The sequence below is a fragment of the Semicossyphus pulcher genome, unplaced genomic scaffold (genome assembly GCF_022749685.1).
Source record: "Semicossyphus pulcher isolate SPU_LCO1_2020_fin unplaced genomic scaffold, fSemPul1.0.p SCAF_24, whole genome shotgun sequence".
Taxonomy (NCBI): domain Eukaryota; kingdom Metazoa; phylum Chordata; class Actinopteri; order Labriformes; family Labridae; genus Semicossyphus; species Semicossyphus pulcher.
In genome coordinates this window covers 9,109,578-9,136,742 of record NW_027211698.1, presented here as the reverse complement: position 1 = coordinate 9,136,742, position 27,165 = coordinate 9,109,578, and the positions used below count along the sequence as shown (strand labels likewise).

General features: G+C 44.2%; 1 protein-coding gene across 2 annotated transcripts in view; it reads right to left on the bottom strand.

Moving 5' to 3' along the window:
- Positions 1-16,423, bottom strand: part of LOC138603509 (bone morphogenetic protein receptor type-2-like) — a 35,464-nt gene extending 19,041 nt beyond the window's left edge. For both annotated transcript variants that reach the window (XM_069675325.1, XM_069675326.1), the window contains exons 1-3: positions 15,535-16,423; positions 2,552-2,737; positions 529-708 (exon numbers count right to left, since the gene is read on the bottom strand). In XM_069675325.1, coding sequence (XP_069531426.1) covers positions 529-708; positions 2,552-2,737; positions 15,535-15,625 — 457 coding nt within the window. In that variant the 5' untranslated portion in view covers positions 15,626-16,423. The remainder of the gene's footprint in view (positions 1-528; positions 709-2,551; positions 2,738-15,534) is intronic.
- Positions 16,424-27,165: the final 10,742 nt, after the last annotated feature.

The following is a 27,165-nucleotide window of genomic DNA, read 5'->3' as shown; positions in this document are numbered from 1 at the left end:
AGAGAAAGTAGCTACAAGTAGGTGTAGGTGCAACAAGCTCCGATGATATCAAACATCCTTTCATTCTTTCCCGTTAATAGCTTTGTGTTTCACAACTGTGTGGGCCCCCGCGTTCGTTATTTTTCTCCCGCTCTTTGCTTTGTTAGTCATTTCTCTTTCATTCATTGGCCCCCTCCGCCTCATGCCACGCAATTGTATAAGAGATGGTTGTAACCTCGGCAGGAAGGCTGGTACAAGAGAAGCCAAAAAAGGTCAAATTAGCCGTTAAGAAAGATGAATTCCAGCTAATTAAAAATGTACTTCCAATCAAAGAAATCACACTTCCATTATGCGTACAATTCTTCTTCCTTGCAGCTGTTCTGACCTTATGTCACAGTGATTTACCCTCACAGCCTCTACTTTGTAAGCACAATAGGCGTAGGCTGAGGCTTTGAATCTATCTGGTTGGCTTTCTTTACTCTGTAATTTACCGTAAATTCACTAATAGACGAGCACATATGTTATAAATGTGCCTTTGTGTGTCCTTACAGATGGGCTGCGGCGTGGTCGGGCTGGGCGACGGGAAGTTCTCCGTGAAGTTGACGTTGCACATGTCGCTGCCGCAGCAGCAGAAGTGGTACGTGCCATTCTGCATCTGCGGCGGCAGGTTGGTCACGACGCAGCGGTCGTCGCTGCAGCCCAGGTTGTCTCCCAGGTGAGTCCAGCAACCTGACAAAGGAAGGGGTGACGGAGGGAGATGGTGAAATTGGAAAGTTAGAAAGACAGAACAGATTGTTGCTCTTATGAAAGAATTTCAGAAGCAATTAAACCCATCATTGCGCAAGTCGATACAGTCTGGAGTTGTTGCTGCTTCAGCCTTACTAACTCTGGCATGACTATTGATTATGCTCTCTAAATGTTGACAAAACATTTGTTGGATATTTCTTGAGTGTTTGCAGGCTTTGTTACCTTTTTTGCCACTGTTGAAGTCTTTCTAATATTTGCCATTATCCCATAATAAGAGATGTTCCGACTAGTGTGCTGTTACCAAGTTTTAATCTGGTTCCAGTGGTTATATAACACGTATTATGTACACCTTTATACTGGTGTGTTCTCTCGTGTTCTGATTGATGTATTGCGTTATGACCACTGACAGGTGAAGTGAATTACACTGATTATCTCGTTGTCTACACCTGTCAGTGGCTGGGATATGTTAGGCAGGAAGTGAACATTTTGTCCTCGAAGTTGATGCGCTAGAAGCAGGGCTGCACATTTCATCGAATATTAACCCCGTTCGTGATTTTGGCTAGGCACGAAAAAATAACGAATTGACAGCAATATTGACATTTAAAATGCTCTGCCCTCCACTGCATGTCAAATCAAGCACCTCCTAAACTAACAGCCGCTCCCTCAGGACTATCGCGGAGGCAGTTAAGAGTGGAAGAGTAAACAACAGAGACGGTGTTTGGGTTTAAAGAGTGACCATGTTAACTGGGGACTTTCAGCCGAATGCGTCTGCGGTTGTCTTAGGTACAGCAGCTGTTGAAAACAGGAAGAGAAAACGTAGCTGTCCTCGTGAATGTGTCTTTGTTGTTTTTCATTACGAGCTCAAAATATACGTATCTGTTACGTCTTTAAAGTGTTGCTCGTTAAAGTGTAACACCGGTCCCCCCGTAACGGCTCGTCATCGCTTGCTTGGAGGTATTTCGGGTTTGGGACAAGTGATGAAAAAATAATATTCAAAGAGCGCATGAAACCTGTGTCTGCGTCGCAAAGCAACACAACTAACTTGTTCAAATACCCGAAAAAACAGCACAAAGTGCAGCATGATGAGTGTATGAAGGCCAAGAGGAATAATGTCCCTGCTAGCCATTGATAAAGCGTTGCTATATTTACTTAAATGCGAAAGTAAAATAAAAAATGTTGACCCTAAAATCTCCAAAACTGCAGCTCTTGTGAGGTGTTTGCGGTCTGCAGCGGTCAGTACCTACCGAGAGTGGTCCAAGGAAGGAACACGACAACGTTTGAGGAACACGACAACAAGTTCAAGGTGTTAATTCGGCCTTGAAATCCCTCGCTCTCAAGCCAATCAAGCGTCTGTGGGATGTGCTGGACAAACAAGTCTGATCCATGGAGGCCCCACCGAGTCGCAACTTACAGGGCTTAGAGGATCTGCTGCTAACGTCTTGGTGCCAGATACCTCAGCACACCTTCAGAAGTCTAGTGGAGGCCATGCCTCGACGGGACAGGGCTGTTCTGGTGGCAAAAGGGGGACCTACATAATATAGGTGATCATAATATTATGGCTGATCGGTGTGTATATAACAGTATGGGAGTGGTGCATAGACTGGTGTAACTTCTGATACATGATCCAGCACTTTTAGCGGTATTGAAGGGATTACCGATACTCATATTGGACTAAGCTATACCTGTAAACGTAACTTGTGGACGCAGTTGTAACTCTTCAAATGCAGCATAGTCACACTTCAAAGGCGGACTTTGGAGCAGGTAAAATTCAAGCTTCTTTAGCCAACATGTCCACTTGTAAGAAGAACAGTCTCTTAAGTAGTACCTTGTTTAACAAGTCGCACTTCGCCCGGAGGACTTTTCTCCCACAGGCCAAAACAGTGGCTGCCCTTGGCACATCGGATGGTGGTGTTCTCCGGGGAGACCCGGCCTTCGCCCCCCGCCACTCGCTCCACCTCCCACTGCTGCTGCTGGTCCGTGAAGGCACACTCCCGCTCCTCCCCCTGCGCCGCTGTGAAGAGACAGAGGAGCCGGAGCTTAGTCGAACCCAATTTCTAGCAAAACAGGGCTTTCAGTTGCGACAAAGTGAATGACACAGTTTGATGAGGAAAGGCAGGCACATGAAACTTTTAAATGGAAGCAGTTTGTGAGTATTAATGTGTGCTTTCCACCAACACAGAAACACTTAATATGCACGTTTAAGATAAACATTTCCAGCTTTATGTAGATGAAAGTCACTCCCAACAACCCCTCATTATATCTATATAAAAATCCATACATATACAGACACTTCTCGTCTGCTACAAAAGCTGGAGCGATGGATTGAGCGCCTGTCTACACAGGAAGAGTAATCCACAGCTAGAAAATAGCCGTCTGCCTGCAAAGACTGCTGCCTCTCACAAGCCAAAGATCAATAGAAAAACCAATTTAAACTCTAGCCTGAAGGACATAACACAAAAACATGCAGAGGCGAGGAGGCATAGTGAACATTAGGGCTTGAAACAACCCTTATTAAAAACACAAACAAAAACTGCAAGACGTCCATGAAGAGAGAAACTTAAATGTCAGAAAATAACAGATTGAAGTTCAACACACACGCCGAAGCTCCCACATTGTAGTCAATAAACTGATTTTTAGCCTGTGGCCTAAGTTTTTTTTATCTTTGGTTGAACTTTAGATGGTGTCAAATTGTGTGTTTTGAGAGAAAAGACAAGCCAAAGTATGTGTCCAGTTGTGAAACAAGACAGTTGGCTTGTAGATTCAATGCCGGGGAGGAATAGTTTGAGCCGGAGTCAGTGTGTGTTTGTGTACACCGCCTGCGTCGTGGGTAATTTCAGATAAGAGAAACATGATGTGCTAGTTTATTTCCCTAACTCCCAACTCCTCCCTTTCCTCCAGCCGGGGGGGGAGAGGGGGGGTAGGGTTGGGGCGGGGGGAGGTGGTCTGTTATGGAGGGAGGAGGGTGACTGCGCCCTGCCCAAGGTCAAGCTAGCCTGTGTGGGCAGAGGGTGACGCGATGAAGTGGTAGCGCTCCTGGGCACGGCGCCAACTTTCCTCCTCTGCTCCCATCCGCAGATAAAGCTATCAACCCTGGCCTACTGTGGGCCTCGGCTGCCCTCAACCTGTGGGCCTTTGCTGCCTACTGTTCTGTGGGACCGACTTTGCCTACAGGGGGGGGAAGCACGCCGCGTACACGCAGAGTGGGAAAGGAGTTCAAACCAAGGGTTAAGCATGTGGAGGAATTTTCGTTTTGATGAGGAAACTGAATTTTAATGAGCGAACGATGGCTGGTCAGGGTTAGCGGTTAGATTCCCGACGGAGCGGGCGATGCACCTTATGGTACATGCACATCATAATTACCATACATGTTCTCATACTAAAAGCTATAAAAACCCAGCACTGAAACATACTAAATAAACACTGAGCAGATTAACAGACACAGAAAAGCCATTACCAACTCCAGCTCTTTACTAATAACTAATCCCAAAGAAGCATTACATCCCCCCAAATTAACACCAGCTCTTCAATTAAAGCAGAACATTGGAGGGGAGATATAATGGGCAGACTTCATTCATAATTTACCACTTTTCTATTAAGGCCTTCAAGAACATCTTAAAGGAAAAAGCACAAATACATTGAAACTATTTTCAAATGGTTACAATGAACTATATTTTCATATTTCTCCTTAAATAGAAAGAAAACACTTTCGTTTCAGGCTGGATTTTTCTCTTCCATGAAATTACTTGAAGAGGACGGACGGCTCGTCTGCCACACAATGAGCTTTTTTGTTTTCACTTTCTGTACCTGGAACACAAATCATTTAAAGCCGCCCTCGCCACTGGAGGACATGTGCAGACAAGTGTTTGAAAGAAATGACATAAGGAATTTATTTAACTGAATATATTCAGTTTGTCAGCTCTGACGAAGGCTAAAAAATGCCAGTAGTCTGGCTAACTAGCTTAATTGCGACACAGTCAGGGTTATTTTCTGTTAGCTTGAGCCTTGGTCTGTTAGTTCATGAGTGCATCATTTAGACCCCTTTCAAAAGTTTCTTGTTGTAAAGTAAGTGAGCTGGAAACATTAAAAAAACCCACCACAAACTACAAATGTCAGCATGTCGAGCATACTTCCTACATGGCCAGGGGCATTTCCTGTTAGCTTAAGCCCTAGCCTGTTAGCATGACAATTAACAGACTTAAAGTGCATCATTTAGACCCCTTTCAGAAGATTTCAGTTGTAAAATAATTGAGCTGGAAACATTAAAAAAAACCCAGAAATTACAAATGTTAGCATGTCCGGCTAACTAGCATACTTCCTACATGGCCTGGGGCATTTCCTGTTAGCTTTAGCCGCGGTCTGTTAGCATGATAATAAGTTTCTAGACTTAAAGTGCATAATCAAGACCGCTTTGAGATGTTTCTGTTGTAAAATAATTGAGCTGGAAACATAAAAAACCCACCAGAAACTACAAATGTTAGCATGTCCGGCTAACTAGCTACCTTCCTACAAGGCCAGGGGCATTTCCTGTTAGCTTTTGCTGCGGTCTGTTGGCATGATAATACGTTTATAGACCAAAAGTGCATAATTAAGACTGCTTTGAGATGGTTCTGTTGTAAAATAATTGAGCTGGAAACATAAAAAAACACCAGAAATTACACGTCAGCATGTCCGGCTAACTAGCGTACTTCCTACATGGCCAGGGGCATTTCCTGTTAGCTTAAGCCCTAGTCTGTTCGCATGATAATTAACAGACTTTAAGTGCATAATGAAGACCCCTTTCAGAAGCTTTTAGTTGTAAAATAAGTGAGCTGGAAACATAAAAACCCACCAGAAACTACAAATGTTAGCATGTCCGGCTAACTAGCATACTTCCTACATGGCCAGGGGGCATTTCCTGTTAGCTTAAGCTCTGGTCTATTAGCATGATAATAAGTATATAGACTTTAGGTGAATCATTAAGATCACTTTCAGAAGATTTTAGTTGTAAAATAAGCGAACTGGAAACATAAAAAACCACCAGAAACTACAAATGTCAGCATGTCCGGCTAACTAGCGTACTTCCTACATGGCCAGGGGCATTTCATGTTAGCTTTAGCCTCTTTGTTTTAACATGATTTCATGTATTTAGACATACAGTGCATAATTAAGACCCCTTCCAGAAGGTTCTTGTTGTGAAATAAGTGAGCTGGAAACACAAAAAAACCCCAGAGACTACAAATGTCAGCATGTCCAGCTAACTAGCATACTTCTGACAAGGCTAGGGACATTTCATGTTAGCTTTAGCTTGTGTTTTAGCATGATTTCATGTATGGAGACATACAGTGCATAGTGAAGACTCCGTCCAGAAGGGTTTTTGTCAAGAAAAGAACCCCAGAACAGAAACTGTGCTTTTAACCAACTAATGAAGCTACTCAAAGCTTAGAGTGCTAGCTAGCTACAGCCTATTGGGGATGCTAGCAACAGTTAGCATTTCAGCAGGGAAAATTGACACTCAGCAGGAATCCTGCTTAGCTCTGTCTGAAATCAAACAACTATTGTTCTTGAAAATGAAGACCCCTTTTTAGCATTGTAAACTGTGTATGTCACTGTTTGATAGAAGATAATTCGTATAGAACATTGTTCACCACCATCAAAGTAAAATGTTGCCATTACAGTGGGGGGATGAGACACTGTGCACTTCCCTTGACAGTAAAAACTCTCAATATCTGGGCTAATGGCTTAACCATATGACAACCTCAACAACGATTTTGCTGCCTTGAAAGCGCTTCCGTTCTAATTACCAGAAATGGAGGGGAGTGGGCGACGGCTGCGAGGACAGAAGTTCCACAGGAAGAACTCTTGGGAAAAGAGGAGTTAGCATAAAAGAACAATAGTAGGAAGTGCCTCGCAGGTGACAACACCCAGACACAGTCAGGCAGCGACTGACCTTGGGCGCAAGAATTTGGAACACAGAAATCCATAGAGCAGAGTATCTTCTGTCTTTCTCCCAAAGCTGGGTGGATACTGTACGCCACTAACATTAATTATTAACGTTTTTACTATAATTCAAGGCCATGAAATGAAAACCCCATAATGATGAGAGAGCTCTGGGGCATGAGAAAGCAGATAAAAGGCTGGAGTTCTATCTAGAAATTGATTTGGGGTTTTCATTCACAAGATTTTTGCACTTGTGAATGTTATATCAGTGCGTTTTTGTTGCACTAATACGGAGCCAAAAAGCCATGCGTCACACTGCAGCTGCTTTTATTCCAAGTTTCTCATAATTCTGATTGGATTTGGCGGCTCTGTGTGCGAAAAAGTGAAGGAAGAAGCGAGACATTGTCGCCTGCATTGGAGCTAAAACCCAAAGCAGGTTTTGCTCATTTGCAGTCCGAGCCACGGGAGCACTCGTGTAGTCACAAATCATTGGTTCGTACTGCACTCCGCTCGCCCGCGGTTGGTTCTTTAACTGAATTCTGTCTTTCTTCTGAGCGTTTCTGGTTGGATGCCAATCTCTCTTGTGTATCTCTGATTGGCCGTGGCAGACTCTGTCGCTGGTTCTGCTCTGTGGGGCTCGCTGTGTGATCTTGGCTTTCCACTGCAGTATTGGATTGTGGGTCAGAGTATGCAGGCAAGGCCAGTGGAGCGAGTCAGATGAGAGAGAGAGAGAGGGAGAGAGAGGGTAGTCATATCAAAAGGCTCCAGAGTAGTTTTCTGCTCCGAGCCTGCTCATTGGATGATGCCGAGCACCGCTGAGTGTTTACCCATGGCCCAGTTATTTGCTAATCTCTCCCCCCTCCTCCCCCAATTGGCCTTCGGTGCACCCTCCCACCCCCTCCCGACTCTCAGACTACCCCTGTCCCCTCAGCCTCGCTGCTAAAAAACAACAGCGATCTAATCTGGCTCTCTCCTTCCTTGCTGCCAAGGCCCATCGGAGAGATGTAAGACACGGCAGTCTGAGACTTGATTAAAAGTCACCGAGCGCCGCTGATGCGGTGGCTGTGCTCTCTCCGCAACTGGTTCCGAGTTCACATTCAAGATTAGAGGCAGAAACAGAGGGCAGGCGAGGCAGGAAAGCACTCTGAAACGCGCTTGATGCACCATCTCCTCTGCAGGCATGCGTGCCCCGTCCGCAGCCACTGAAGTACTCAACTTGTGCTCTCTTGCTCGGCTTTTACCGACTCTGTATCAAACATGTGCGCATTCAAACGCATCTTTCTGTTGTTTACTTTTTTCCCTCCCACTGTGTGAAGCAGCCAGGAGCCAATAATCTGCCATCACACATGCCTGGTGCATCTGAAGATAAAAAAAACACTCACAATGTATGCCCATGTGCATTTTGTTTTCATTATCGCAAAAGCTCAAGCTGCCGCACCGGCGGCTCTAATCGTACCTGCTGCTGCTGTTTGGGTGCGAGCTTGTTGCTGAGGTAGGATGGATGGGCTTCAGGGGGTATTTTGCTGACACCCCCAATTTCCCAAGTCCCCTGCTTGAGTTTAAAGATGTCGGGTGGGCAAAAGGAAGAAGGGGGGCTGGTTGGTTGGTCGGTGGTGGGCTTTAATCTGTCCCATCTGTTGCCTCGGGACCGGCCACCCCCCTCCCTCAAAAACACCAGCGCTCAGTCTGTGTCTGTCTGGGTCTGGTACAGTTATGCTAATCCTGGGGCTTATGCTACCCTCAAAGCTTAGAGGCCTCCATTATTGACCACGATGCATTTATACCAAAATTCCCCCCTCATCCCTCCCCCTCCCTTTATACCTTAACTTTCCCAAATATGTGATGAAAACACAGATGACCGACGTGGTGTTTGCCATCACTCCGCGGGTGGGGGGGTTTAATCTCAGATTATTTATGAACAAGCAAAAGTTCAGTTTCAGGCTGCGTCTGAATTTAGTCTTTGTTTACATGCTTCTTTTCTGTGTCGTAGGACTGAGGTTTAAACGGCGACATACTAACTTGACAGGATGACTTCCCCTACACATCCCAGCGTCAGCACTGGAGGCCTGTGGTTGTCTGGTATGACGGGGGTTTTACCTGTTCTGTGAGAGCTTATTGTCGCCTTTGATGTCCTTTCAAAGTAAGACCGACAGAGCGACAATGATTACACAATTTGTGTTCACTTCCTGTTCGTCTTTGTCTTATGTGATGGACTTAATATCTTTAGCGTGGAACAAGTTCAGCTTTATGGCGTCGTAAAGGACATTTTTGACTACTTCTTTCTAACTTTTAACAAACAAGTCATGTAATAGATTTAGAAAATAATGAGGAGATTAATCAAGAATGATAATGAAGCTCATCACTGTGCTAGACTGACAAATATTCCTGGCATATTAAACCAATGTTAGATACAGTTATGCCAGTTTGGGTGCATGTCTGACAAGAAACAAGATATTGCAGCACAGAAATGCCAAACTAGGCTTAAGGTCATTTAGTAACAGTGTCCCCATTATAGTGACTCTCATGACCAGAGAGCACTGAAAATGTTTCTCTGTTTCCCACCCAATATATCTCTGGTTCACGATAATATTGCCATAATTGATAATCACAATCACAATCATATAATCATGCATCACGATATCTGACTAACTTCTCCGGCCAATTCATTTCCTTTCATGTCATCTTCATTTATGTCACAAGAGCCACCGCAAGGAGTCATGACGTAGTGACGTAGTGAGCCAAAATGGCAGGGAAATCTCTTCAGAGCGCTTTATATTTGTAAATTAAAATGTCGATATTTGGCGCCAACCTATCGATAACTGTATTGCAAGCATTAGGCAACAATATGTTGCTGTTTCGATAGTTTGCTCCACCCCTATGGTTCAGTATTGAATAACCATGTAAAAATTAGGGAAGCACAATATCGGATTTAGCCGATATTTCCAACCCTTTTTGCTGATTTCGACATATTAGGCACATAAGGGATGCACGATATTGGATTTTTTGCCGATATCCGATATGCGGCGCAGGTCTTCTTCGCGCCAGGGACATTGCGCTGAGGTCGGGCATTTAATCAAGTATGCAGCAGCCCATTATTTTAGCGGTTAATTATATCGGCGTGTTGGCCAATATCCATTTTTAAGCCAATATCGGCCGATACCGATGAGGTGCCGATAATATCTTGCATCCCTAAGGCACATGTTTTTTCCCACCTAATCGCAGAGAACATCAAGTCTCCTCTGTAGTGGAATTGATATCATGCCTGCTCTTATTGTAGTGGCCCAGGGCAGATGTAGAAGTGACATAATACAGTGCTTTTTAAAATGTACACATTCACTGGGCAACATAAGAAAAGTACTTATAATTAGGTTGTGTACAAAATGCCATATTTATTTGTATGTCACATTTTCTTTCGAATAAAACTGTAATATTAATACAACTTAGACCGGCTTCGATGATGAGATTCGGCCCCTCCTCGCATGAGCGATGCTGAGCAACCAATGCAAATCACAACCTCACTGTCTTTTTCGAAAACTTTGAAAAACTGCCGACATCTTGCATCCTTCTTCACGCTTAAAGGCGCATTAAGGCATAATTAAAGCATTGTTTTATAAGCAGAAAAGTGACATATCTGCCGATGCATCATTTTCAAACCATTATCTGCAGACACCGGGAACGTGCCGATAATATCGTGCATCCCTATTAAAAATGTAAGGAATTGAATGGAAGATTTGTAGATCACAATCCTATTTTTTCAACTCCCAAATATTGATGCCAGCGTCGGCCTCTAATATCCAGTATCAGCCAGACAATAATCATCAACCCCCAAAAGCAATCTTCTGCTCCCCTCAGCTGTTTCTCAGAGGAATGCTGTAAGAGCGCAGTTTGTCTGAAACCTGCACCTTTCACTCATGATTGCTCGCACCACCGGGATCAAGGAACAGCACGTCGCTTTGTTGCTGCCACTCTTATAAGCTGATGCGAGTAGAAACATATAAGCCCTGAGATATACAAGGTATAAAGGGGACGATTACAAAGGCAGAGCGATAATCACGGATGTGGCATCACAGGCTGCCAGAGACAATAAATACAGGATCGATATCACCATCTATCAGTGGGAATATAAACAATCCCGACAAAACTGTTCATCCATACTCTGAGCAACATTTTTTTGCGCGCTCTAGACTTATTGTCTCTGCTGGTCAAGGAGAACGCTTCGTGTTAATCATAGGCTGTCACTCCGAGTTACCATCTCAAGGCTGCACCTTTTGTTTTCTAAAACATCCACTAATTTCTCCTTTTTGCCAAACCAGAAGGTCGGCTGAACACTGTTCTATTGTATCTCCCTCTTTTTTGTTGCTTTTACCTCTGCTCAGAACTCGAACCAAGGTACTAAGAGGGAGAGACATTGATTTTTTTCCATCTAATAGAGTACAAGGCGAGCTATATTAGAGCCCAAATGGCCTCCCAGCAGCCCCCTCCACTCCGGCATTCATTGGTCTGTTTCTAGCCGCAGTCAGTGTCATCTCTTCTCACGAAATAATGATGTGGACTGAGTGCTAAATATTATAGAATCAAAGTGGGTGCAGTCGGTGAATTTATACCCTGCTGCCTCTGCAACAACTTCCTTATTTCCCGTCAAATACAGATGCCAAATCGTTGGCTCGGAGTAAGTACACATCATTATATTGCCTTTATTTTTGCGTCCACGCAACGGTTGCCTTGCAGCTTTACAAAACCATTTTTACAAGCTACTTTAACCCATTTACAGTCCTTGTTTACTTCCAGAGGGACGCTGGCCACAACGCACATTCAGCAAACTAGCTTGAGAGTAAACATTGCTGCAGTTTGGTTAAAGGGGCCCCTGGGCTCTCAGCATAATCGGTGTTATTAATTGCAATACACACATTGACGTCACACGGGCTTTTATCTGCAAAAATAGCTCCTGCTTCTGGATTGGTCCTAATTGTTGTGCTTCTCATTTTGGGTTCTTTACTACTTTTGGACAGTTAAAGACATTAACTCGAGAACGAAGGGTACTCAACTGATTAAGCATTTAATTCTATTACTGACTAATGTTGATGCGAGGTAGAAGAACCGGAGAAAAACATTCTACTTCCTTGTCAAAACTACGTTACCCATAAGTCTGCCGCCAGCTAACGCAGCCACAAGCCTCCAGCCTGCAGGAGATGACGTCTTCGGCCCCAACCAATGCCGACTCAAGTGACATCACTTGAGGCAATTTATCAGACTTCACAGGGCTCATTCTTAAAGGGCCAGTTCGCCGATTTTCCACCTCAGTCCTATCATGCTATTATGGGGAGCTAATGCCATTATGGCAGGAAAATATGTGTTTTGGAGGACGCTATCCGCTTCTCTAATGGGCCCTGGAAAACCTCTGACGGACTACGTACACGCGTCACCTGGCGGAGGCCAGGGAGCTCGCTAAACTACACTTCCTCAATCTAGCACGCCCGCCTCCGATGTCATGCCTCGTTCAAAATCGTCAGGTTTGAAATGTAGAAGATTTTGTAGACGATCCACCGGTATATTCTCGTCATATTTCGGATTCTGTAGTAGTAGTCTACAGTAGTATTTCACTTCCCTTCAGAGGGAGGGGCGCAATGCACGCTGGGTGTTGTAGGAATGTAGAATGGGCGAAACCACGAGCTGTTTGTACAACTTTCTCCTCAGCTATGGCGCCAATTTCAAATATCATTGCTTCTATTGATTACAGAGAACACAAATTTGGACGGTGGCTTTTTCCTGGGGCGAACTGCTCCTTTAAACCACAAAGGCTTTACACAGCTGAAATTCAGCCATTGATGAGTTCCCTTTAATCAGCATGAAAATAATCTTTAGGAGCAGCCATTCATACCTCTCCCTTTCTTTCAAAATGTCTCTGCTGCAATGTCATCAAGGCAAACTCTTGGCATTTAAGTAATTCTGATTCATCCTCATCTCAGTCTTCTCCGACCAACCTTGCCTTTCAAAAAAAGCACAATGATTAAATGCCAGGGCTGCCGGCAGTCTGTACCTGCGTTATTTAATTCTGTAGGCTCAAAATTGCGTTAACAAACTCGCAACATTTAGTCTGTAATCTCCGGCCTATAACTTCACTTTCTGCTGAGCCGCTGACATGACCGCGGAGACGACAGCTTCAAGGGTCCCCCGTCGGCCCTGAGAGGCCGGAGCGACGCGGCCCGGTCGGGGGAACAGTGGGCCCTGTCAACGCCACAGTATGCAGCCCACGAGACACAGCTTCAGAGTTTGGACAAGCGGAGCAAATGAGCAGCCCGTTTTTATGCTATGGTATAATACTTGCGCTCTAATCCTCTTTGGACCCCTCAAACCTCCAGCTTACCTGGGACAACTGTAAAAATGGGGCTTGAATGTAGGTTGTGGCATACATTATTAGCACGCTTGTGCTACAACTTAAACTTAGCTTGGGAAGAATTTGGGCTAAAGTCGTTTGGATCTCGATCGCTACATAAGAACACCTGTGGTCACGCCGCAGGTAGCGTCTGTTTGGAGCTGTTTCTTTCTATCCCAGATTTCGGAGCAGCCGGCACACACCCACTCGCTGATTAGTCACAGGGGACGGGGAGCAGAGAAACGACCCGAGCTCAGCTGCAAACAGGTGGAAGGAGATGAATGCGAGGAAGAAATTAGCAGATGTAATAAGCGACTTGGGATGATGGGAGGCAGGAGCCGAGACAAAGGGAGCAAAGGGAAAGGTGTTGGGTCAGAGAGATGAGTAACGCGCTCCTCACCACGACTAAGCCCTTTGCTTCCTCCCATCATGATCATTACAAATATCATCCTCAGAAACGAGCACTGGGGGGATCTTTTTTTTCCCTCCTCCATTCATGAAGCGAACAGCAGCTCAGACAGAGCGAGCGGTTTGTCTCCTGTCTCTTCACAGCCATTACGCCAAAGTCTGACTGCTGCCCTAATTAATTTCGCGCAGAGCAACAATTTGAATTTATTGGCTGTTTACATGGCACGCGCGCATATAAGCATCCATTAATCGTCCTCGTACTGATTATTGAGGGAATCTGTCAATCCTCTGACAGTCTGCATAGCCGTTAAAGCGCTCTAGGGGAATACTAATTTGCATGCCAGGTCTCATAAAGGTGAGCTTATCAGGGCGGCGATATTGTGATGAGAAATCTTTCAGCACGTGCGCTGGAATGATGAATCCCGCTTTTGCGTTTGGATATTAAAGACTTGGGATGAGAACTGCCCTTCTCCACCCCCACCCCCCCCAGGAGATCCGACGTCACAACCTGACAACTCATCCCTTCAGACAGAGCTTCACGTCCTGCTCTCTCTCTCTGCTGAATCACCCCATTTTTCCCCTCATCTATTAACACCAGTGTTCCTGAATATAAGCTAAAACAAGCACGCTTTTCTCCTCTATTTGTTTGTGTACGACTATTATGTGTAATCAGAAGATGTCTGGGCATCGCGGCAATTACAGCCCTTTCGAATCAAAAAACACTCAGACTACCACTTGTCTGTTAAATGCAAATGTAAATGCAAATAGGGGCATAGTCTCTCTGCACGACCAGTTTTAAGTAATGAACACAGTCACAGTGTGGATTCAAATTACGCTCACATACTCTCTGCAACAGCACTTATTATTCCCCGCTTCTGATAACACCCTGTCTATGAATGGACCGAGCAGCCTCAACAATAACACGCACTCACAGAAATGATAGAACATTATTATTAAGAAGCTGCACGCTCACACCCATGCAGTCAGCTGCAACGCCGGATGACCAAACTAGGCTACAAAAACACCCATTTTCCAACACCGAAATTACCCATCTTGCGAGATACCTTCTCCGTCTTCCCACACATTCCTACCTCTCCCCCCCCTCCTTCTCATGCAGCGTTCCTGCATCTCTGTGCAGCCCGGCTACTATCTTATCATGCTCAAGGTCTCACAGAAGCCTGGCTTCAGCCCAAAAGTCTTGAACAGGGGGCACAACTTGGCAGACAAGGACTGCGGTATGTTTGGCAGTGTTTTTCCAGGCCTTTGTACACAGAATGATTAAATGGAGCCATGGGTGCATTCGCTGCTCTGTTTAGGAGGAGATATCAACGAAGGTTTGCTTGACTACAGTGAGATGGGCCTCACAGATCAGTCCAAAGATGAGACAGGCAGACAGGAAGATGGAAAGGATAGATTAGGGATAGACAGGCAGACAGGCAAACAAACAGGGACGATACGACTGTAGGACAGTAGGAATGCACGATATTATTGGCATCTGCTGATTATCGGCATCGGCAGACATGTCAATTTTCTGCCGATATTTCCCGCTGATAAAACAATGCTTTAATTATGCCTGCTCGATGATTCCCTAAAAAAGCTTGATGAATATTAGTTTCATTTTGTACATAACCTAAGTTTAAATAGTGAATGTGTACATTTTAAAAATCGTTATTTCCTTATTATAACCTTTACTTTAGTTATTATTACTGCCAGTGGGCCACTACAATAACAGTAGGCATGATATCAATTCCACTACAGGGGAGACTTGATGTTCTCTGCAATGATGTGGAAAAAAACATGTGCCTAATATATCGGAATTGGCAAAAAGGGTTGGAAAATATCGGCAAAAAAATCCAATATCGTGCATCCCTATATGATATAACTGTAAAGCAGATTATCTGTGTTAAAATGACAAAATAATCCCACAAATATAATCAAGAAAAAAAGGCTGTCCCAGTCCAAAAAACATCATTTGGCTTGTATTTTCAAGCAACATCTGCACCAAATCGCTTACAGAGAGAGGATAAAACCAAAAGAAGAGCATCAAATATTCATGAGAGATACATTTTCCCCTCTTTGCAAGTAAATACATTCACTATTAAGCCACTTACCAGCCACAGAAGTCAGGAGGATAGTCAGGCAAAACCCAAATTTAGCGAGTGATTTCATCGTGATTCGGCCCACAGCCATGACTGTGTGCATCGACTTTGGTCTTGTAGCTGGAGCTCCTCCAAGTGTTGTTATACTTCTTCTCCTGCTGCTGCTCCTTCTTCTTCTTCTTCTGCAATGATTTTTATTTCCTCACGTCAGCTCAATAACTTGAACTGACCTCTCAGTCATGGAGCACATTGAGAAAAGGTTTAAAAAAAGAGTAGGTCCTCAGACGTGATTCGATAACTACCACTGACTGTGAATTAAAGTTAAGTTAGTCCCGCATAAACCGAGCGGCTAACTCGCTTGCCATCTACAACGTCCATATCTGCTAGCTAGCATGCTAGCTGCCCAGGGCGACTGTCTGGTGCTGGAAAACTTGTGCAAAGAGGGTAAATCTCGCAGAAATACCCAACACAGAACTAAAGCGTTATACTACCGAGCAATATCACTTGTACACTTTGCAATTGTGTCCACTTTTTCCGGTAAAACAGCAGGGAATTTGGCATTTAAACGTTAACCAATCAGCTCGGTTAGGTTGTAACTGACTGCTAACGATGCTAACCGTTAGCATCAAAGCTAGCAGGTCAGTTCTCCGCGTCCCGTCTCATTTTACGATCCGATGTAGAGGGGAGATATTCTCAAGTCAACGGCGCCTACAGTGAGCTTTCCTGGTTTGCAGTAGGGTGAGATCATTACTCCCGTGCTGGCAGACGACCGGGTTGACGGAATGGATATCTCTCGGTGTGATCCTCCCCGAGGCAGTCGGCGGCGTTTGGCATTGAAGGTTTCGGAGCTCCGCTGGGCAGACAGACAGACAGACAGGGCGGCTGGGAACGCCTCGTTTGCAGGCTTGTCTGGACCGCTCGTCTCCGGTATCAGGTTGCTGTGGGTTGGTGTTGGGGGTGGAGGACAATCCTACACAGGCAGGAGGGGTGATGCAGCGCCGCTGTGCCGCAGACTATGGATACAACACTCTGGAATCACGTGCTGCGTTCAGGCTCTCCATGTAAATCTCCAAGTTGTTGCTGTAAACACTTTAAAGCCCCTGTGAGGAGTTTTTCACTGGTTATGAAACAGACTGAAATTACTTCTGACTACTCTATATGACCTACAAAAGCAAGATTGATTATTTCTATATAGTTATTTTTAATGGCTGAAACTTCTGATGGGGGGTAGGTGTCTATATTTCCAAAGCAAATATAAGGAAATACATACAATACGTATGAATAACTGTACATATAATTGTGCAAACATGATAGTAGCCCTTTAATACATATTATCATTATTACAACCACTACAGCTATTGATATTTTTCCAACTGACATCCCCTTAAATTAAGGTTACTATTTCCGATTGCCATTGAATGCACCAATAGTTATCCAACTATTAGTGTTACTTTACTGCCTCTGTGTGGTCAGATAACTTTATAAAGGGTTTAAAGCCCACAGCGCAGACTGCATGGTATATACAGCGATTATTCCAGCAGGTGGCGATGTAAGCATGTGTTAATAGCTGGGCAGAGTACGGTAAGTAGTTATATAACCTCGAAAACAGTATTTATTACTCATCAAATGCATTATAATTAAAGTATTTATCGCTGTGTTAGTATCCAAGGCGTTTAATCTTAATAACTTTAATCTGTTATGGACAAAAGACAGTTAGAATTAACGATCAAATGATATTTGGACACTTTAAAGTCATTGCTAGAAATAATGCAGTTTTGTTAGCACATATTGTTGCTTACGTATAGCCTCCAAATATGATGGATGACTTACTATACAGTGCTTTCCCACTGGGCATAATTACACAGAAGAGGGGGGGCGTGTCAGTTTGCGTAAGGGACCTCCGCTGACGGGACAGACGAGACCATAGCAGGCTTTGGATGTTCCTCCCCGCTTGCTGTCGACCAGTGAACTCATCATCGGCTGTCCTGGATTTCTCTTCCCACCGGAGCTGCTGTAAAGTTTGCAAGAATGGCGGGATAAAACTGCGTCAGTGTGCATTTTACGCACGTCGGACAGCCCGGAGCGCAGGATTTCAGCCCTTCGTGCCGCCGCCTGGGACAGCCCTCATTACCATCTGCCCTTTCTAAGTGCCTGCCTGTCCGTCTGATGAAAGGTGGACTACAGGATGTCTTCTGCTCCACCTGAGGCGAGGAAGTTCACCCGGGGGCTCAACAAACCGGGCACCGCCGCAGAGCTGAGGCAGAGCGTGTCCGAGGCTGTCAGGACGTCAGTGTTAGTGGTAAGAGAGATGCGCTCAGTCAAGAAGGCTGAATGCACATACACTGTTCATAATATATTAAACAATATGATTCTCATTTGCTTTCTTTCCTTCCTTAAGGAGGTCAGAGGTCAAGGTGAACAGACTTAGAACATTGCTAAAGGCTGCATTTAGCTAAAACCTGGACTATTTCCAGCACTACTTATTTGAAAATTGTGTTATTATTATAGTTTTGCAGACATTTGCGGCTGCATATCCCCAAGTTTCTCCATCTGCAGGGTGTCTATTGTTACAACTTTCTCAAAGAAGTTGCCAGGTAACTGAAACCGGCACCTTCTTTAGCATGCACACTCCTTTGGTTCGTCCTGTCATCTGACCCCTCCAGGTGCAACTTGCAACCAGATATGCTGGACAGAAACAGCTGAGTAATGATAAAGGTAGAAATTGCCAGACGCACTATTTGGCCGAGTCTATGTTTATTACTGTTCGACAGGATGTGTGGGCCGCTTTGTATTTGTCTACAACTAGGAGGATAATTGCATTGTATATGCATGACACATCCGCAGGGTTAAAACTCACAAGTCTTGGATGCAGAGTATCGTTTCTGCAGGCTGCATTTTTTGTGCTTCAGTCTACCTCCTCATCCTCATCCTGACCTGACTCCCCCTGTGACTGTGTCTTGTTGCATAATAGTGATCGATACACGCCACTTTTCTGCAACTAATGGCTTTCTCTGTCAATTATGTCTCGCTCCATGTTCCCAGTGCGCCTACCGATCTTATAATCAAATCATTTAAAGGCACAGGCAGTTAAGCCTCAGTTATAATTGCGACCTGAGAACTGAGGGTTGTAGTGCAGGAAGCATTTTCACATCTACATCAAGCAAAAATTCTTCTACTTGCTCACACTATTTTGTCCGTAATAGCTGAGGCTGGAATATATTCATATGCCTGTGTCATGGTAGGGGCAGCTCAGTGGTCCAGGCCCCGATCAGTGACCATGACATCATCGCAGGGCTAATGAGTTTGTAATGGGGTTGGGCTTGCGTCATCATGTTACACTCGCATACTGTGCATCATTGCCTCCATAGTACAGTGAGGAAGTGAAGATTATGTGTTTGTTAATAGGGAAGTACAGCATCTTACATTTTTCCAGGAAGTAGGCAGGAAGTGGTGTATACAGACCCACAAGAAGGAATTTGTAGGAGCCATTCATTGCCATGGTGTGTTTCTGTGTAAATTTTGTTGCCGGCACCAGTTTGCCACAGGTGGCAGTGAAGGTCGGTGGTGGTAGGTGCAAACTAAAAGGGGCACAGGGGAAACAGCTGACAGTTACGCATGGGTGACAGGAAGAGCACACAGCCTGCAGCTCGTCAGGCTCTCACAACCTCCACACCGGCATCAGACACATTGAAAATATAAGTTCAATGTTTGTTTTATTGTTTAATAGAATAGAATAGAACATCGCCCAACAGGGATTACAGCTCAGACATTCCTTATTTCTGGACAATTTTTTATGGAAGCGCGTCAAAAACATGGTCTCCAAGCCACACCCAGCACAGTGATTAAAACCATAAAGTCACTGCAGAATTGCTTTTGAGAATCTCATGATGCTTCACCAGCTTCCCATCCGTGAACATGATTAAACAACAACATGATTAAAGTTAGTTAGCTCTGTCCAAAATGAATTATCAACACCCATAAAACCTAGCAATTAACTGTTATTGTTATATTTGTACAAAAAACTAAATGTGAAAATGACCCCAGAAGCAAGTCAATTCAACACTTTGCTTTTTGTAAATGACAGCTAAACTGTCTGTTTCCCAATGATGCTAGCCTTTATGCTAAGCTAAGCTAGGTGCTGAAGGCTGAAGGGTCATATTTAACAGTTAAGTTTAGTATACACTTTTTGGGCTCATGGGATGGAATAAAAAAAGAACAAATTTAAGTAGCAGAGGCCAAGATATCCTGCATTAGTAGGAAATAAAAAGGTCCCTTAATTACCCACAATGCAACCACTCACATACTTAGGGGTGGTGGTGATATAACCCAGATAATATCAGTTATTTTCCCAGATGACACGCTTCCCAAATGAAGGGGAAACAGTTTAGGTAGCAGAAGCTACGCTGTACCTTTAAGGTGTACCACAGGGTATGCATCTGGGTCCCATTATGTTCCCATTATAGTACATCTGTGGAAAACGTACAACTATTTTTGACCGTGTACTTGTGGTGCAGCTGCTTCCCCTGCCTATTTGACACAGAGACTGACATGCTGGCATGGAAAAAGCAAACATATATAGTATATTGAACATCAAAGAATTTCCTCAACCGCTCAGGTTTCACACAGCAAGACGCACATCGGACTGCGGCGCAATGCTGGAGCTGGTTTTGTAAGTTTAAAAGGAAGTAGATGAAGGACAGGTGTTTGCATGTTAAGACTCTCAAATTTAAGATACTCCTCGTCCTGCTGGAACATAATCCATTATTCAGTCTTAATCTTCATCCCCACACTTGGCAGTTATGTCATCGCAGCCTATTAATTCAGCCGTAGCCCACAGTGTGTGGAGTGGCATAATGGATGTCAGATCAGATCTCGGGGCTGTGTTTAATAATGGATGAGATGATGGTAGGTGTCCTGGCTATTTTTAAACGTGCCCTCTTTCTCCTCTGTAACTCGGTGTCACACTAACAACCCATGGGACCATCAATTATAAATACCTGCATATGTGATAAATCTAGATTCAAGACGCAGGCCGAGTCGGAGACCAAGCTGGACACTTTCACGAGACAGTAGTTAGCGCAGGCGTGGCTGGCTCTTAGCTCTGTCTTAGTAAACAAAGTGGAAGCCAAGCAGTTGAGCAGTAAAGACAGCCCCTGCTGGTTTAATAATTACTTCCAACTGTGGGAAATGCTTGCTTCGGAGGTTTTTATACCTCTTACTGCTCTCTCTCTCCGCCCTGCTGAATTTCCTTCATGCGCACACACACGCTATAAAAAATGCATACAAACACTCCTTTCAAATTTTGGTCGACTTTCTTTTTCGGCCTTAGACTCAGTCAGATTTCCATTCAGACAATGACACCCATAATGTGCACGGTGATACCTTAAAGGAGCAGTTCGCCCCTGGAAAAAGCCGCTGTCAGTGAAAGCTGGTGTTCTCTGTAATCAATAGAAGCAATGATATTTGAAATTGGCACCATAGCTGTGGAGAAAGTTGTACAAACAGCTCGTGGTTTCGCCTACATTCCTACAAGACCCAGCGTGCATTGCGCCCCTCCCTCTGAAAGGAACAACACAGCGAGAGACGCTAGAGTGAAGTTCTACCAGGACATTGATCGCTGCAGGCGATGGCTCAGAGCGGTACAGAATCCTACCTAGTCCTAGATTGAGGAAGTGTAGTTTAGCACGCTCCTTGAGGCTTTGCCAGATGACGCATTTAACGTAGTCTGGCGGAGGTTTTCCAGGGCCCATTGGAGAAGCGGATAGCGTCCTCCAAAGGCACAGATAATGGCATTAGCTCCCCATAATAGCATTATAGGACTGAGGTTGAAAATCGGCGAACTGGCCCTTTAGTACGACTGTTGGTGAACCACTTTGAAAGCACAGTTTTGCAAGCTCCCAATTACTACTGGAAGATATTAAGCTGCAGCAAAGCTACCTTAGGGAAATGTCTTAGTTTGGTTACCTTAAGCTACTTTAACTATATGAGTCCCTATGCTAATATAAATCTCGTTGGACTAGCAGCAAGCTTCTGCAAAATGAGTTAAACTACCGTTTTAATGACATGGCGTTCTTTCTTTTTCCAACAATACCACCTCCCATTCATAACTGTTTCTGACCAGCGGTTCAAACCGTTGAACTCCACTTCACAGCGAACTCTTCTCTGGAGGATTTGGTCTGATTAGAGCATAAAAAAAACCTGGCAGAGATAATCTGCAGATTTGCAGATGCTTTAGCACTGCTGACCTATATCAGTGTCATGATACGGGAGCTGTGACCGAGCGGGGCGTTTGGTCCTGCTGCTGCGGTTTGTGGTTAAGTCCCGTGTTGCTGCTTCTGAAGGCTGAGGCTCTGGCCTTGTGGTTTCCACGTCTTCTTTATTTAGGGTACTTCATACTCTGTTGTTACCGCCCTCACACTGGCGTAAACAACCGCTGTCTTTCGCTTTCTCAGCCAGACTCCCGTGTGTGTATGTAATTTGTCATTTCCCTGCCTCTTAGCTTCAACCTTAATTCCTCCGTCTTGACATGATTTTGACACGATGCCAGTTTCCATCAGCAAACAAGGCCGTTGTCGTTCTTCACAGCCTGCAGGCCCACAAATGAGTCTGTTCCTGTTTGAGTGCCTCTTCATTTTTATTGGATTGTTGCTTCATGTTTTTGTTTCTGCGTCATGGCCCGCAGTGATGATTTAAGAGAGCGTGTGAGGGAGATTTCAGCTCGTTGCAACATCGTCAGTGTTTCTTTTGTTGTTTACTCTGTAGGAATCTGAGGAAGACAATGGAGTTGCATTTCAAGTGGAGCAGACAGTTTCACAAACTTTTGCACTCCAGACAGATTTATGTGAATTATTGTGTCATAACTGCGGAAAAAAAATATTTCATTCATGTTATCGCTCTCAGCAAACACTGCGTACTAAATAAGGTGTTTTTTGAGTGTGCCGTTCGTCAATCCAATCCAAATCCATTCATAAAGCACGTTCAAAAACAACAACGGTTGACCAAAGTGCTGTACAGTCAAACATGAAAAAACCCATTAAAACAACAATAAAACACTAAACCAATTTAAAAGACAAACAGACAATAAAACAGTAAAAGCATAGACTGTATAAAAAGATGGACGACATGACAGCTCCCTAAAAGTGAAGCCAAACCCTCTCTATCACCCCCCGCTGACTGGCTGCAGTATAGCTCATAAAGCCCGCCTCCTCCATGTTAACAGATGGGACATGAGTCAAACTATAAAATCAAAATACACGTCAAATACATTTTTCTCAAACATGGTTTCTGTCATAATAGTTAGTTATTATCATGCTGATTTACGTTTATTTTTAATGAGTTATTTGATGCTGTCAAAAGGATGATTGACAGCTCTGTTGACAAATTAGGCTCCTGCAGCCGATCAGATCTGGGTGAGCCGAGCGGAGGACGATCAGTGAGTAGAAACGTAACTAAAACAATCACTACAGTCAGTGAAGTTTCCATACCTGTGAACGTTAACCTCAGACCAACACAGAGAAGTGCGTTAAGCGTGTGTTTGGGTTAGCGGAAGTGGCTACGGCCGCTTCACTCACCGATCTCAACTGGCTCCATATGACGTCACCATCGCAAGATGGCAGCGCCTATCACAGGGGCTATTTTGGCTTCAATTTCTTACAATGGGAGCAGATGGAGATGCGTCGTCCATCTATATATACAGTCATTGGTTAAGACCAAAAGGAAAGGAAGAGCTTTGGAGCTGCGACTGCGAAGGCTCGGTCACCCCTGAGCTTCAACTTTGACCTTGGGACAGCCAGAAGCTACTGGCCTGTAGATCTGAGTGTCGCTGATAAAAGATGTGGTCGATAGTACAATATTCTCCCACTTTGCACTAAACATAAAGCACCTATTTCCTTATAAGTAGTACTTAACCATTGGGCATTAATCTTAATATATTGCAGGTAGACGTTTGCATGAATGTTACCACTTCAGCGTTGGAATATTAAGAAGATTACACTGTCTGTGACTTGTAGCATCAGGCTTACATGAGTGCGTAATATCTTTTCATGCTTGAGTGCTTGTAGTGTTCAGCTGGGGTGCATTTTAAGTCCAATGCGCTTGGGGACTTGTAAGAAACAGATTTAATACAAAGTCCAAATTGTAACAGCCGAGGCTAAAACACTACATTTCCCATAATGCAACCAAGCGCATATGTAAGTGGACCTCCTCTGGCTAATAAATGTAGGTATGTAAAGCAGTTTGTTGCACCCCTTAACTGAAATAACCCTGATGACATCATCCTTTCACTATGACATCACCAGATTTTCTCCCGAAGACAAAACTCCTCCAGAGCCACAAAAGAATGATGTAATTGCCCGGGACTACACATGACAAAATAAATGTGTAAAGCGCGTGCTGCCCCTTTAATCTTGTGCTATTTATCCTTAATGGCTTTGTGCCTCTCATGATGAACAGATTTCAGCTTTCGATCAGCAGGGCAGCCAGCCTTGTCTGCAAAAATTGGGCACTGACCATAAAAAATTCCTCTGACCCAGTTGACACAATTGAACATCCAGTTCTCTGTCTCATGTGTAAAAATAACCATTCCACCTTTTAATGTGGAAACATCCACGCTCCTTTGGCGGCCGCAGAATCCTTCCATGTGAGGCTGACATAGGTAGAATCAGAGCATGTTAACCAGTGGCCTAGATAGAATATAATATAGACTAATTCATCACGGGTTTGTTCGCGATGAAGAGTGTCGAACGCAGCCAAAACCTCATGTCAGGAAGGAGGGTGCACAGATCCCGTCCTCGTCTGCCAGACTACCTGCAGGCCTTTCATGAGACTCTCAAATCGCAAGAGCGTAACCCAGATTCAACAGTAACCTTCATTATTGTTACCCTAATTTAGGTCCCTGATGAAGCTATTAGCACATTTGCAAAAGATGAAGAGAATCACAGTCGGAGCATGATCTGGGACACACATGAGTGACACCTGAGTACAATTCTTAAAGGGCCAGTTCGCCGATTTTCAACCCCAGTCTTGTCATGCTATTATGGGGAGCTAATGCCATTATGGTCGGAAGAAAAATCAGCCAGGGAGCTTGCTAAACTACACTTCCTGAAGCTAGGACGCCCACATGTCTCGTTCAAAATCATCAGGTTCGAAATGTAGACTGCAGACCTGCAGATTTTTTAGACGATCCACCGGTATATTCTCGTCGTGTTCGGATTCTGCACCGCTCTGAGCCGTTGCCTGCAGCAAAAACAGTAGTATTGAACTCCGTTCCTTTCAGAGGGAGCGGCGCAATGCATGCTGGGTGTTGTAGGAATGTCGAACGGGCGAAACCACAAGCTGTTTGTACGACTTTCTCCACAGCTATGGCGCCAATTTCAAATATTATTGCTTCTCTGGACTACATAGAACACCAGCTTTGACTGACAGCGGCTTTCTCCAGGGGCGAGCTGCTCCTTTAACATATTTAAATAGTTTCCCAACACATTATGCATTTAATTTCCTCAGTCAGTGTTTTCCTAATCATTGGGTTTTTAAACTGAGCTAATGCTCTAACGGTAGGCCTCTTTTGTCGAGACTGTAATATCTCCACGTTTACAACTTTATAAGCTTACTTGCAAAACATACAACATTCCACATTAGCCTGAACTTGTTTAAGTGCTTATTACCTAGATGCCTGAATTGGTAAGCATAATGTAATCACCCTGGGCTTGAATTCCATCATCTTTATCCAAATGACTGACATGCGTGCGTGCAAAAAATAGATTCGATTGAGGTGTGATTTTGCAAAAGAAACCTTGGATCACCTCTGCAGTGAAACTTGGCAGTTGAATCACCTCAGAACTATTTGCCTTCATACTTTCTCATCTCTAGCTTTTTGTTCAGGCTTGCTGCTCTGCGAGGCATCATCTGTGTTTGCTTTGCTTCTCGTGTGGATGTGTCGGGAGTGTTTCCCAAAGCCGAGATGAGGTAAGAGGCTTCTCGGTGGCCTTTTCTCCAGTGTTGTTGCAGTGCTAGGAGCGGCCTGTGGGAGGCAGCATTGCTACATGGCTTCTCCCCTCCATCCTCCATCCTGCAGCAGTGTTAGTGTAGAGATAAAGACTATGTCAGCACAACACTTATGCATATAAAGGTGCTATAATGGTAAACTCATTTGGTTTCTGCTGCCTTAATCGCTCATATCAGGTTTTTCAAAATAAAAGCCTGCCAGTTTTAAAGGCTGACCGCATTGAAAAGCCACATTCTGGCTTAAAACTCCCACTGCAACAACGATTAAAGTTTATGGAGTAAATTTATGATCACAGACGGATGTTCGCTGTTTTGTGGATTCGAAGACGAGCATCTGAGAAGAGCATTACGTCCGCCGTGCTGACTGAGCGGGATCTTTTCCACTGCCCCGTGTTCGTCCATAAACAGCACATGGAAACGACTGATTAATGTCTGATGTGGATTCTGATAAAATAATTGAGTGGTCTCGTGGCAGTGTCTCCCCAGTGTGCAGACGTCTGCGTGAAAAGGTTACTGGGTGCATTATGGGGTGGATTTCATTAGATTAATGCAGCCTCGGAGGAGAAGCCCTAATGTAATGACATTCTTCTAAAGAGGCTGCTGACGCTTTTTGAATGAGCCTTTAGTTTTTATCTTTGTGTGTGCGGTTTAGCCGTTGATTTTATAGGTCTTTTTTTTTTACATACAGATATTATATATAAACGTTTTGGTTTAAGGTTTAAGTGACACTTTTGAGAGGAACACATGCATCTTCCTACAAATACAAATCCATTAATAAGCACACCCGTGCTTGATTAAGTATATTAAAGGGACAGTTCTGGTTGTTTGAAGTAGAGCTGTATGAGATACTTATTAATAGTAAGTGTACTACTACAGCGGATAACAGTCAGCACCTGTTAGGAGAAGCCGGAGGTCCTACATGGAAGCTAAGCACCGCTGCAGACGGGGTCAAGAGTAGCACGTACTTCAGCCACATAAAAGTGTCCTATAGATATGTGTATGTTGTGTTTTCTCTCTCTGCAAAGCGGCCCTGTATACCTACGCATCGGTATCACACCAACTGTTAACAATATTATGGAAGCGACGAAATGACGTTTACATGAAGGACTCTTTTAAGTGGCTAAACTATGCGGTGCTGTTGGCTCCCTCTGCAGCCCAATTTGGCCGTTAATATCCCAGAATCCTAGCCATATAGAAAAGCTATCAGACAAATGCTTTGAAAAGCGATATATGCCTAATTATATAACTAGTTCAACATAAATGATCATCCTAAATGTGTGTCTTTGCATGTCATTAACGTTGAATAAAATAACTTTAGAATAAGCTACATGAAGAAGCCAATATAGGTCTTAAAAAATATTGCCTAGGTCAGTTTGCTGCTGCGTTTGAAGCCATCCAACCCAAGTTATTAACCTTTTTACTCAGAGAGGGGGCTTCTCACGACTGTTTTTATCCGCTTCTCGAGCGAGAGTCCACGCTCTGCAGCCACAATGTCGTCACCGGCACTGCATCTCGGCGAGTACCGAGATGCATATAAAGGGTTGCACTGTGCCGCTGCACATCTCCACCTGTCCAACAGTGGAGGCTGTATAAGTTCATATTTAAGTCCTCTTGGCAACACGTCTTTTAATTAACATAATA